This window comes from Spodoptera frugiperda, chromosome 11 (assembly GCF_023101765.2).
Source record: "Spodoptera frugiperda isolate SF20-4 chromosome 11, AGI-APGP_CSIRO_Sfru_2.0, whole genome shotgun sequence".
NCBI lineage: Eukaryota > Metazoa > Arthropoda > Insecta > Lepidoptera > Noctuidae > Spodoptera > Spodoptera frugiperda.
Genome location: NC_064222.1, coordinates 2,825,583 through 2,838,648, shown reverse-complemented (window position 1 = coordinate 2,838,648; position 13,066 = coordinate 2,825,583). Strand labels below are relative to the sequence as shown.

Here is a 13,066-nt window from a genome sequence, read left to right as displayed (position 1 = left end):
CAGAAGCGTAGAAAGTAATATAAGCAAAACAATTTTCTATTCTAGACTTAAACATGGGTTAAGTACAACCATTTTATATGGGTCTTTCTCCCTTCCTTCAGTCGGGTAAAAAGAGTTTACATAAAAATGAGGAGAAAACATTTATTAACATTATGATATCTATCTAAAATTGTTGTGCGAAGTATTAAGTTCAGTAACCTAAGAAAATCAATTGCGCTTTCATACAATATATTGTACTCTATATTTTTAAATAACTATTCTCGTTATTCATGAAAAATAATTAGTAGATAGTATTTGTCCATTCGATGCATAAAGGTAACAATTGCATTATCAATTAACTATTAAATAAGTGAAATCATTAGCATCAGTATTAAATTACACGGTTTTTTAAGTAGTACTAGTATTTAGTCTTCTAGTAGGTACGTATCCTATGATAGTAGTAATGTACCTAGTGTGAACTAGAGCTAGTTGGCCGGACATAGAAGTCGGACACGGGTCGTTGTCCGGCGACACACATTACGTCAATTTGATCAACACCCCGTATCCGACCGTTCAACTTCCACACACATCCTGACCTTATACGATATGTTCTACAAATAACTTTACCCACGATAGTGCTAAAAGGGGTGAGCAGGTAAGTGATTAAAGTACTCTCTTTAATTACTTCAGTCTAATTGGTTTTTGACGCAAACTTTTGTTGTTTATTTGGGATCAAAGTTGATACTACATTCTTTGAAGATGCACTTATGGTCATTCGACCAACAAAACAGTGAAGTTCTCTACTTAGGTATTTTATATTCATATGTATAACATTTTATGCAGACAATATCAACAATTTATCTAATTATCTAGTACATGCTCCCTTTGTTTGTAGAACACCTGTTTTGTTGATTTTACAGGCAAATGATTCACAAAGCCGATTTGTTGAGATAAGATGTGTATTTTTGTTTGATAATACATATCGCTAAGTAGTGTACTGTCTGATTCATGCTCCGATGTCCACAACACTTATTAATCCTCTGTGGTAACTTGAGAACTGTTTAACCAATCAATGAACGAGTCGGGCCCTCAGTCGTCATTCATGCTGCAACCAAAACTCACACGGGCGTAAATAAAACCTATTTTCTGTGTGTGGCCGGGAATTGATACCGGCCGGCAACTCATGTAGCTGAGTTCTTTTTTCAAATTATATTATTCACAAAATGGCAGATTATAAAGCGTGTGTTTTGTTTGGTGCGTTGGCTGTGTGTTTCTTTGGAGCATGTTTTGCCGGTAAGTTACAATTGCATTAACTTTGTTTTCAACGATCGTTTAATGTTTTCCTTCCTTCAGCCGTCGTTCTCGAGTTTTGTGATTAGCAACATAATGCATTAGGTATGCTATCGAATTTAATGTATCATTTTGAAAAAGATGTTGATTACGCCTCTGTTTTTTTTATTATTTCTTTCTCAGCTTCACGACAATATCTATAAAAATACATTGAAGAGAAAATACAACATTTTATCTATAGGCACATGCATTCTAATCTCATGCATTGAATTGCATGGTATCTAAAAACTGATAACTATGAAGTTAATCTCTAATTCCGAAGACGAAGAGTTTAATTTGCAATTTCTAAACAAACATTGGCTGAAATCCCATCAGCTAATGTTCAACTTTGGTAATCATCAGATTGGTAGCTCGTTCAGCAGAGAAAACGCTATACATGGTGGTTCACTAATTTTAATAAATAACAATCTTAAATTCAAAGAACGCAAGGATATAGTTGGTTACTCTGTTGAACGTACTGTTGAAATAGCCTGTGTGGAATTAGAGCGGTTTATTGTTTTGAGTGTGTATAGACCACCTTCTGGTTTGTATGACTGTTTTGAAACAGTATTAGATGAAGTATTAAATAAACTCAGTAGTTCAAATAAATTCATCATTACTTGTGGCGATTTTAATATAAATTTGTTGGAAAATTCTAGCTTAAGTACTAGAATTGTAAGTTTATTTGCTTCGTTTAACCTAACGAACCTGTTTCTGGAGCCCACTAGGATAACTCCTACTAGTGCTACTTGTCTAGATAATATTTATACTGATATTGTACCAACTAATAAACAAATTATATCATTGCTTGATTCAGATCATTGTGGACAATTAATTTCAATAGAAAATAAAGTAAATAAAGTGTCGAAACCACATATTATTGTTAACCCAAAGACTGAAAGACGCATTGAAATGTTCAAATCTAAACTCTCTGACAAATTACCTTTATTATTAAGGAATAAAAATACGAATAACTTGTGTAATGATTTTTTAAATACTTACCATACCGAGTTTAAATCTACCTTCACGCCTAAAACCATACCAGCTCATGGCAATGCGCCTTTCAATCAATGGGCAACCACTGGCATCTATAAAAGTAGGAAACGCCTATATGAGCTTTATAACGAGAGGATATTTATAAACACTATTGAATTTAATGAATATGTAAAGAAGTATTCTAAATTGTTTAAAAAAGTTTGCTCTATTGCTAAATCACTATATTTGAGCTCTAAAATAAAAAACAGTTCCAATGTAATTAAAGCGACCTGGAGTATTATTAATGGTGAAGCAGGAAGATCTAAAAGGAGAAGTAGTGAATATAATCTGGTAATTGATAATAATGTAATTAAATCAGATGCTGAAGTTGCAGCCGCATTTGAAAACTTCTTTTCGGACATTCCTGTTTCCACTACCAGGTCCTTGAATTCATCACCCACTGTCGCAGAATCTTTACTAAAAGAAAATGTTGTAGCTTGCTATTCAAGTTTCAATTTTGAACACATAGATTATACAGATATAATTAAAACGTTCCATACTTTGAATAAGAAAAAGACTGCTGACCTGTGGGGTAATTCTGTGTACATTGCTAGCTCTGTAATAACTATTGTGGCACCTGTATTAGCTTTAATTTTTAATAACTGTATTGATCGTGGTGTGTTTCCTGATCTCATGAAGAATAGTAAAATAACTCCGTTATTTAAATCGGGTAGTACTTCTGACCCCACTAACTTTAGACCTATTTCAGTACTACCTACATTCAGTAAAATTTTTGAAAAAATTATTCTAAATCAGATGCAAAGATTTTTTAATAGAAATAAATTATTGCATGGTAACCAGTTTGGATTTACAAGGGGTCGTTCAACAACTGATGCCGGTGTTGAACTTCTTAATCAAGTATATGACGCGTGGGAGGACTCAGGGGACGCATTGGGTGTTTTTTGTGACTTATCCAAGGCGTTCGATTGTGTCCTTCATGAAACACTGATCAGGAAGCTATCCCATTATGGAGTGCGGGGCAACTCTCTGGACCTACTTATCTCTTACTTGAGTAATAGAATTCAGAGAGTTGAGATTAACGGGAAAATTTCTGCCGGGTCTGTTGTTAGGATGGGTGTTCCGCAGGGGTCAATTCTCGGTCCGTTTTTATTTCTTATTTATATTAATGACTTACCTTACCTTGTAAAGGATAACCATGGGATAGTACTGTTTGCTGATGATACCTCTTTATTATTTAAACTCAAACGTGGACAATTAGTCAGTGATCATGTAAATAGTGCTCTCTCAAAAATAGTACGCTGGTTTAGTGCCAATAACTTGCTACTTAATGAAACAAAAACTAAATGCATTAAATTCACAACACCAAATGTTAGGCATGTCAAAACCAGCGTGCTAATCAAGGGCGGGGAGTTGGACCCTGTAGATTCAGCTATCTTTTTAGGTATAACCCTAGACGCTAAGCTACAGTGGGCCCCACATATAGATAAGTTGTCGAAAAGGCTCAGCTCAGCAGCATATGCCGTTAAAAAAATTAGAAATTTAACTGATGTAAATACAGCGCGTCTAGTATACTTTAGTTATTTCCATAGTATCATGTCATATGGTATTCTCCTGTGGGGGAATGCTGCTGACATTCAGTCTGTCTTTGTGCTGCAGAAGCGAGCCATTCGATCAATTTATAATCTTAGTCCGAGGCATTCTCTCAGGGAACTATTTAAAGAAATTAATATAATGACTGTTGCCTCTCAATATATCTATGAAAATATAGTGTATGCTCATAAAAACATAAAGTTATTTAAAAAGTACAGTGATATACACAATATCAACACTAGAAATAAAAATAAATATGTTGTTCCTACTACTAGACTTAAGAAAATAAGCGGTTCGTTTAGATGTCAATGTATACGCTTTTACAATAAAGTTCCCAGCCATATTCAAAGTTTAAACCTAGGTAAATTTAAAAATGTTATTAAAGAAAAACTTTGTAGTAAAGCTTTTTATAAAATAAAAGACTACTTGGAGGATAGTCAGGCTTGGGAATGAACTGCTATAATGTCCACACAGGTCTTGCTGACATGTTTGTAACATATAGTTACATCTTTTATACAATTTGACATAAACTTAATTTGACATTGTTTTATATTTTTTTTCCTTTTATATTTTTATATTTCCTTTTAAAATTGTTAGTTTGAGGACCGTGTGAGACTTTTGCTAGTCATTTTATTTTTAGTAAATTATATTCTGACAGTTTGAGCATTTGTGTGGCCTACCCAAATGTTCTTTTGGTTGGTGTTGTTCGTCGGATCATTCAGCAACAGCCGTCAGCTGAGCTGATTGTAAACTGACACATGCGTGCTGCCATCTGAACAGGTCCGCTCAAACTGCTGTGGTTCTTTCCTCAAAAGACCACTACAGAATCAACTTGCACGGTTCTCCGACATCTTTAATTGATTTTGTCTGGACTTTAAAAGAGACTATGACCTCTGAGTTTGTTTCGGCATTTCTTCTCAGAGTAGTCGGATAGGAAATGCCGGCCTCATCTAGTTATTTAAGAGATTGACGTGTAAAAGTGTTATTTTATAACCTATTTGCAAAATAAATATCATTTATCATTTATCATTTATCATTTAATCTGCCAGGAGTAAAGATCGTAGCAGACCTTCTCATGCAGAGGAGACGTGTACGGTCCAGTACTTAATAGAATTCCAGAGGCTGATGATAAACTACTAAACATTTTTAATAAATACTCCTTGACAAAGTTGGTTAGTTAGTTTAGGACAGTTTGTTTTGGATAGTCGCTATGTATCAGATAACTTTGTATTAAGAACGTAATTTGTATGAACTATCTGTCATATAAATTTATCGAGGACTTATATGAAGATGGTGAAACAGACGCTTAGTCACGTAAATATAAATAACATCTAACTAAGAATAAAATGAATAAACGTATTACTTTAGTGTATTATCTTGTTATTTTGTATAAATATTGAATGTATTCTTATCGCATCGCGTTGTTTGATAACAATAGACTAGTGAGTATGAGTGTATGACTAATTGACTACATCTAATGATAAGAATGAGTATAGCGTTCCATACGTACGATGATATTAAAGTTACAAGTAAGTAGGTAAGTAAAACTAATCGATTGACAAAGTGCGTTGCCAAGTCTAGATACATTATATTTGTGTCATGTAAAGAAATTACAACATATAATTCAAATATGATATAGTGTCTTACTTTTCCTACGTACTTATTTTTATTTTTATAAAATAGTATCATTTAATGACTGCTCGTTGATCGAGTATTCGCAAGTGCGACTGCCGGGCAAGTGGTCTCGGGTTCCGTTCCCGGGTCGGGCAAATTATTACTAGATTTTTTTCGTTTTTTGCCCAGTATATGGCAATAGGCTCAACTATTGGACGTATAACACAAATAGTGGAACTTGGGATGTACAATGTACATTATACAGTAGCATTAGCATGCCGTACTGTACAGGTGCACCTCTGCCTACCCCACTGGGGATAAAGGGTATGATGTTGCAAAGTAATTATCAATACTAAATAATTTTAACATTGAGAATTTCGAAACCATAAAAAAAATATTAATTACCTAGGCGATTATTTAATAACTACACCCAATAACTTTTCACTTTTCATAACTTCGTTTTTTAAATATTTTCAAAACGATTTCACCACATTCTAAGAAATAAACTTTATTTGTTTATTCGTTGACAGACATTCCGTGCGCAGCTAGAAAGATAACGGGCAAGTCGGTGGTGTGTGTGTGCAACGCTACATACTGCGATACTGTAACAAGGGAACCTCTCATACCCAACACGTATGTGGTGTATTCTAGCTCACAGGTAAACATGACTTTAGTATTATTAATATTTTATGTTATGAGCCGGTAAACGACCTGACGGATCACCTGATTTAGGACACTTAGGAATCCAGAGGCATTACAGCATCGTTCAATCCAGGTTGTTGGGGAATCGGTGATTAGGAAGATTGGGAAGGGGGGTAATTGTGCTTCCGAATGTAAAGATAAACAAGTAATAATTCAATACGTGTCGCACCAAAGTTGTAACATGTAGGATATGTGCAACAAGTTGTGTACCTTTGCTGCAACGGTTGTAGCATGGTACGCAACGCAACGCATAACTTTTTTTTTGTATTGTATAAAGTAACAAATATACGTGTTTTTTAAATATACTGTTTGTTATTATTGTACTCACTATTACAGATTAGATATATTATTAGATGTATATAGTTGTACATAATGTAACACGTAATTAATGTAGCGAGAAGAGGCTATTAAGGGAAAATAATGGGAAGTGTGTCACTTACCTGTTAAATTATTTACAATATTAATTTTCAGAGTGGATTACGATTTAACAAAATCAGAGCCCAATTGAAAGAGGCGAATTATTCCGGTAAGTTTAAAATTACTGTAAAATACGTACAAACACTATTTACGTGGTGAAAGTGGAGTATTATCCTTGACTTGTCTAAACAATATACTAAATATAAATGTTTGCAGACTAAAAATGTCGGGAACAGGTAATTAATATACATTGTTCAATGATACTTTCAATGAAGTAAATCCTACTACTGCTACTCTCTTAACATTAACTTGTTCATAAAGTAATTTCTATCCACGAAAATAGCCCGTAACACGTTGCGTAGCATACTAGTCACTCTGTTACCGTATCAATAGTCTCACTTGATCTCTACATTATATATTTATAGCATGTGTTTGTGTCATTTCAGATACAGGATGTATTCCAACCATAATATTGAACCCCAAAGTAAAGTATCAGACAGTGGAAGGCTTCGGAGGAGCGACCACCGACGCCGCTGGTATCAACTGGAAGAACTTGAGCCTGCCGCTACAGAAATACCTGATTGAGTAAGCATTGTTTAGTTTTTTTGAAGTGACACAATTAATGTAGTCAAAATGTTAAAATAACTTTGTCTGTTAAAAATGTAAATACATATTTGTCTCGTTGATGTAAGTAGAAGATATCTCTAAAGGTTGCTATCGCAATGTTGTGTATCGCCTTCTGGGTTAAATTCGTAAAAAGGATAAAGTTGAATAGTGTTTAAAACCACCTTTTATATGGAATTGATAAAAAGAGAGTTTGCAATAGACCATTTTTTTATAGTATCTATCGACACATATAGATAGATCTTGTTAGATAGATCATTTTTATAGTATAGAGTAGCAAACGAAGAAGACCTACTATCAGGACCTACTCAGGTACCAGTCAAGTGGCGCCGCCCATAGACTGCTGCTGGCCTTTCCTAGACTGGGGTATGGGGATTAAAGAATTAAGGATGGGGGACGCAGAAGAGCCGCTTCAGAGCGCTTCTTTGCTTTAAGTCTTTTTAAATTAATTCTCATGTTTCCTCGGTTCCACAGCTCATATTTCAGCGACAAAGGTTTGCAGTACAACATGATCCGCGTCCCCATCGGCGGCACGGACTTCTCAACGCACGCGTACGCGTACAACGAGCTACCTGTCAATGACGCCAAGTTATCCAACTTTACACTCACTTACGAAGACTTCCATTATAAGGTGAGCTGGTAAATCAGTCATGTTATTGATTATTTAGGAGACACGTGGACTAAATACCTTAATGTGACCGTAATCCGTAAGTTAACTCTTATGAGAATTTTGAAACAAATGATAAGAAAAATCCAAATCCACAACCTCGATGAGGTCATCTAAGAAAATAGAGCTTTTACAGTTTTCGGGAGCTAAAGAAAGTGACTTATTTGTTTATTTATTGCACAATGTGAATTTAGGATTTTAAAGGTTCATTATCGAAAATAAACAAAATGTTTATATTTATGTTATTTTTTAAAAGAGTAACATTCAAAGCTACACTTTGGAATGAGCACCTAGCTTCACTGACGGACAGACTGTTATTTATTTCTTTATTTGCTGACGTTTCAAAAGTACCTAAGTATTTATGGTTTAATTGGAATAAATGATTTGACTTTGAATAGTTTGTACCGATACGCAGTCTATTAGAACCATATCATAATAAATCTTCTCTATATATCTGTTCAGATCCCCATGATAAAGGCGGCGATGCAAGCGTCGAGCACTCCCATACACGTGATAGCCACGACGTGGTCCCCGCCGCTGTGGATGAAGACGCGCCCCGTGTACCGGGGCCGCAGTCTGCTCAAACCGGAGTACTACCAGACCTACGCCGACTACCATTACAAGTGAATCATTATATCATTAGACTATGCCTTTTGATACATTTACATTTAATACATTAACAGCTCGTCACAGTCCACTGCGGGACTATGAACCTAGTCTACATAATTATTCAGAGGTGTTTGCTATAATCTCCACGCTGGCCAGGCTCGTTATAAAATGTCCAGGTTAATAAAACAGCGGTGCTAGTCTCTGTTAAAAGTGCATTGCCTTAGTCTTACGATACTTTCGAGTAGAGTAGAAGTAGAGTATTTTGTTCTATGATCATTACACGGCCTTTTTATCCACGAAAGTGTAAACATAAGTACCTACCCATATTGAAATACATTTTAATATGGGTAGGTAATGGCAATTTAATTTTCACCATTTACGTTATATAAGTAAGTTAAGAATCATGCATTAGGTTCGACCAATGAGAAAGTGATATACATTTGTCATTAAACAACAAAAATCTTCCCTCATTTTAAACATACAAATTTTGTATTTGCAGGTTCCTAGAGAAGTACAAGGAGCAAGGTATCGACGTGTGGGGCATCACCACCACCAACGAGCCCACCACTGGACTCGTCGGGTTCATTCACTCCGTCAACAACCTCGGCTGGACCGCGGCTAGTATGGTAGTACTTCGAAATAATATGCATACTTAAACACACGGCTTTGTTCCATGCTTCTTTTTCTCTGTTCTGTGGTCCCATGTGTTTTAGGAACTACAAAACACCATTAACTTAAGCTTCCATTAAACTCATGCATACAAATACAAACTGTATAATATTGTACCTCTTAAACCTCTTTCCTTTTATGCAAACAACAGGAACTCCAATGGATCCGAGTTCTTTATTTGATGGACCACACACAATATTGAATAACATCATCTCAGCCTTAAGTTATTAAAATTTGTTAGGTACTAACTTAGGTTTCGAAATCATCTATTTTCAGGGCAGATGGATTATCATGAACTTGGGCCCGACCATACGTAACTCAACGTTCAAGGATGTTAAAATAATAACAGGAGACGACCAGAGGCTCACACTACCTTACTGGGCGAATGTGGTAAGTCAAGATAATTCTTTAACTGTTTATACCAGGGGTTCACAACCCTTTTCTGGTTGGGGAGCATTTTTATAATTATTGTTGTTATAGTGCGTTTCTTTATTCATGCGGTCCCTTACTTTTTTTCTCACTCACTCATAAAAATAGTGACTTTTGGATTACTGAAATCAGTTACTTCTCTCTGGTTAATACACTACTAGGACATATCGATAGTTTCTACAGATGAATAAAATATCAAAGGCTTTACCGTCATTAGTTCATACTCAATCCACAGACACATTAAATTTTATCTTTACAAAAGTTTTGCAGCTCTAATTAATGACCGTTCTTACCAGCCTCTCCTAAAATAAAAGCTCTAAGCTAAAATAGATAATGTAACTTTAGAGTATAAGTAAAGGGTTAGGTTAGGTGCTGTATAACGCTAAATGACTTTTAAGTTAAGTGACAGTTTAGAGGTAATCACCCGTAGTAATTAACTTAACTATGTACTTATTACAAATTTTAAAACCTTTACGAAATAACATTCTCCGGCAGCTAGTAGCGGAGCACCCCAAAGTGCTGGACTACGTGGACGGTATCGCGGTGCACTACTACACGGACTTCCTCACTCCCGCCTCCATCCTCAGCGAGGTCGCCAAGTCCTTCCCCAACAAGTTCATCATTGCCACTGAAGCTTGCGAAGGTAACACCAAAAACTAAGTAAAAACACGTTAATATAAACAAAATTGCATACGTACAATTATTTTACAAAAGTAAGTATAAAGCAAGTCAGGTAAAGTATTAGTAGGCTGGTTTTTGTAATTCCCGATTTAAAGACATCATTAACTCAATGTAAAGTCATTATATGTCTTACAACGCTCGTGACATAGGTTGTAGAACGAATGCCAGACTCTTGACTAAGCAGGCGTACAATAAGTTCGAGTTTGCTTTACGTTTAACGAGACCGAAACGAGAGCGCGTTCGGCGCTCTGATTGGTTGGTTTATTGCAGCTGGTCAATCACGGCGCCGAACGTGGTCTCGTTTCGATTTCGTTTTCACCAGTATTACGGCTATCCACTTTTCTGTTTTGTTTATTACAATTTATAAGTTATTATGATTTCAGGAAGTATACCGATACTGGAGAAACACGTGGACGTGGGATCCTGGGTGAGGGCGAAGAAATACGCGATTGATATTATTGATGTAAGTATACGTACGTCCATATAGTAGTAAGGTGGTGTGTTTCATTCATGAAAGGAAATTAAAAAAATCGGTGAAAAGTTATCCCGATTAAGTATCTCAACACATTTTGTCTTGGTGTAACTTTGTAATACTCAAGTCTTAAGTTTTCTTGAGTATCTTTTTTTGGGGTCCTCGCGAACCTTAAGTAGTTTTGTATTGGTTGTGTGGAATACATACATTTTTCTCTATAAACTGAGACATAATTCTCTCTAACACAAAAAATCTACTTATAAGCAATCTCAAGTAATGTTTATTTTATCTCACAAATATTGTTACAGGACATAAACCACGACGTGGTAGGTTGGATAGACTGGAACCTGTGTCTCAACGTACACGGCGGACCTTCCTACACGGGGAACCTGGTGGACTCGCCCATACTGGTGTTCCCAGAATTCAACGCCTTCATCAAGCAGCCGATGTTCTACGCCATGGGACATTTCTCCAAGTTCGTCCCTCGAGGCTCGAAGAGGATACAAGTCACACAGAAGTGTGGCTGGAAGAAGTCTTTGTGGAACACTGCCTTCATCACTCCTCAGAATAATGTGGTTGTGGTGCTCTATAACGAGTAAGTATCTTTATAATTATATTCTGAACAAGTCTGTTGTGGTAATTGTGTCCAGCGGAGACATATCGTTTATGAAAACGTCGTGCAACTCTCAAAGTAGTTGCTTGATAATCATTATTATGGATCCTAGTAGTGGCTTGAAACTAGTAAAGTGTAACTTCATCGAAAAGCTAAGAAAACTGTATTACTTACTTAACCTTCTGTCTCACGGTATCATACGAACCAATAGTAAACAAATAATAAGGTCAGGTTAAAAATTGAATTTACAAACAAGTCTTCAAGTACTTATAGGTAGGTATATTATGATATGATCGTAATAATATGTTTCTCATTTGCAGTGGTAAGGCGACTAAAGTGAACCTTCAGTTGGGAACTTACCAAGCCGTTGTGGAGATGGAAGCCAACTCTATCGCTACCGTCGAACTACCGCCTAATTTAAGCTTGTAGACTACATACTTTTGTGGGTTATTTACTTATTTTGTTTTCTTTGATAAGCAATAAGATATCTAGCCAAGTTGTAGACTTACTTTTTACTTTGAAAGTTGATTTTTTTTTTACTTTTAAAGACACATTTTTATAGTTAAGGAATAAGGATATAATACAAGTTAAAGAACCTAATGTTATATCGCAAAAACATGTGAAATTGCAACCGAGATACGTTTGTTCGTCTGCCTCTAAAGTGTATGTAAATGTTAGGAACAGTAGTAGTTAAGTACTTATGTATTCCTTTTTATTTTTTTTAAATAAAACTTTCTATAAAAGTACCTATTTGTGTTTTTTTACAATTTGTTTGCAGTGCAAGTGCAGTTGCAATTCAGATTTGTTTTCTATATCTATAGCTTAGGTAATACAAACAAAGTGTAATCAGGGTAACTTTGTGCCAGAATTTTATTAGTAACATTTTCATACTCAAGTATCGTAGGTAATAAAATAGTGAAATCACACTATTGGCTCTCTTTATAAATATATAATCATCTTACAAAGTGAGATCACAACAATTTGCAAGTAATTTTCTCGAATTTAAACCTGTGTAAGTATTTATTTATTGTGAAGTACATAACGACAAAGTTCAAGGCTAAATGTTTTATATAACTCCTTTATGCGTGAGCACGCTACAAACATTAGATCATCGACAATCATCTACTGAACTACAAAGCACGCACCCACAATCTATTCTCCCTTTAACTATCGCAGCGCCACCTAGTCAAAACTACAAGTGGTCAAATTTCGTTTTAATAAAATTTTCACCTTTGCCCATGAGAGTCCACTGCTGGACTAAGGGCTACCTTAAAAAACAAGTGGTTTTTCGTAATCTCCAAGCTTGGAAAGCGATATAGAGATCGTAGTTTAAATGATCCACTTTATCAGAAAACGCTGTTCTTATGTAGGTAGTCCCTTAGTTGAATCTTACGGCACCCTTGGGAATAGTCTTCTACTCTTCTTTTGAGGGAGGAAAATCATTCAATGACTTTTCTGGCGGCTTTCTGGCTTTTTGAGGCGAGAAGGGGTGTCAGAATTTTGCTGCCGTGCTTGGTGTAATTTAATGACTTTTTAAACTATTTTAATCCGAAAACAAGCATTAAATGACTATGAGTACGATGGTTACTGGTTAAAAGCACGGGTTCCTACTCTTGCCTTGAACTGGAGTCCCGGTAACCCGTTACGTTGTCCGCACCGTTAGTACACGGTTACC

General features: G+C 35.7%; 1 protein-coding gene across 1 annotated transcript; it reads left to right on the top strand.

Moving 5' to 3' along the window:
* The first annotated feature begins 979 nt into the window (after nt 1-979).
* Nucleotides 980-12,137, top strand: LOC118274713 (lysosomal acid glucosylceramidase-like). Its single transcript, XM_050696701.1, has 12 exons — nt 980-1,272; nt 6,039-6,166; nt 6,682-6,736; nt 7,074-7,212; nt 7,726-7,882; nt 8,381-8,541; nt 9,027-9,153; nt 9,473-9,586; nt 10,121-10,268; nt 10,690-10,769; nt 11,087-11,373; nt 11,712-12,137. The coding sequence occupies exons 1-12, from the start codon at nt 1,203-1,205 to the stop codon at nt 11,818-11,820; spliced, it is 1,575 nt and encodes a 524-aa protein (XP_050552658.1). The 5' UTR covers nt 980-1,202; the 3' UTR covers nt 11,821-12,137.
* The last annotated feature ends 929 nt before the right edge of the window (nt 12,138-13,066 follow it).

Bases quoted from the DNA above. Each gene is read 5' to 3' on its own strand.
- LOC118274713 (XM_050696701.1), top strand. From the start codon at position 1,203: ATGGCAGATTATAAAGCGTGTGTTTTGTTTGGTGCGTTGGCTGTGTGT. The intron at 6,167-6,681 runs GTAAACATGACT...ATTAATTTTCAG, and splicing joins TGGTGTATTCTAGCTCACAG to AGTGGATTACGATTTAACAA. The intron at 10,269-10,689 runs GTAACACCAAAA...TTATGATTTCAG, and splicing joins TGCCACTGAAGCTTGCGAAG to GAAGTATACCGATACTGGAG.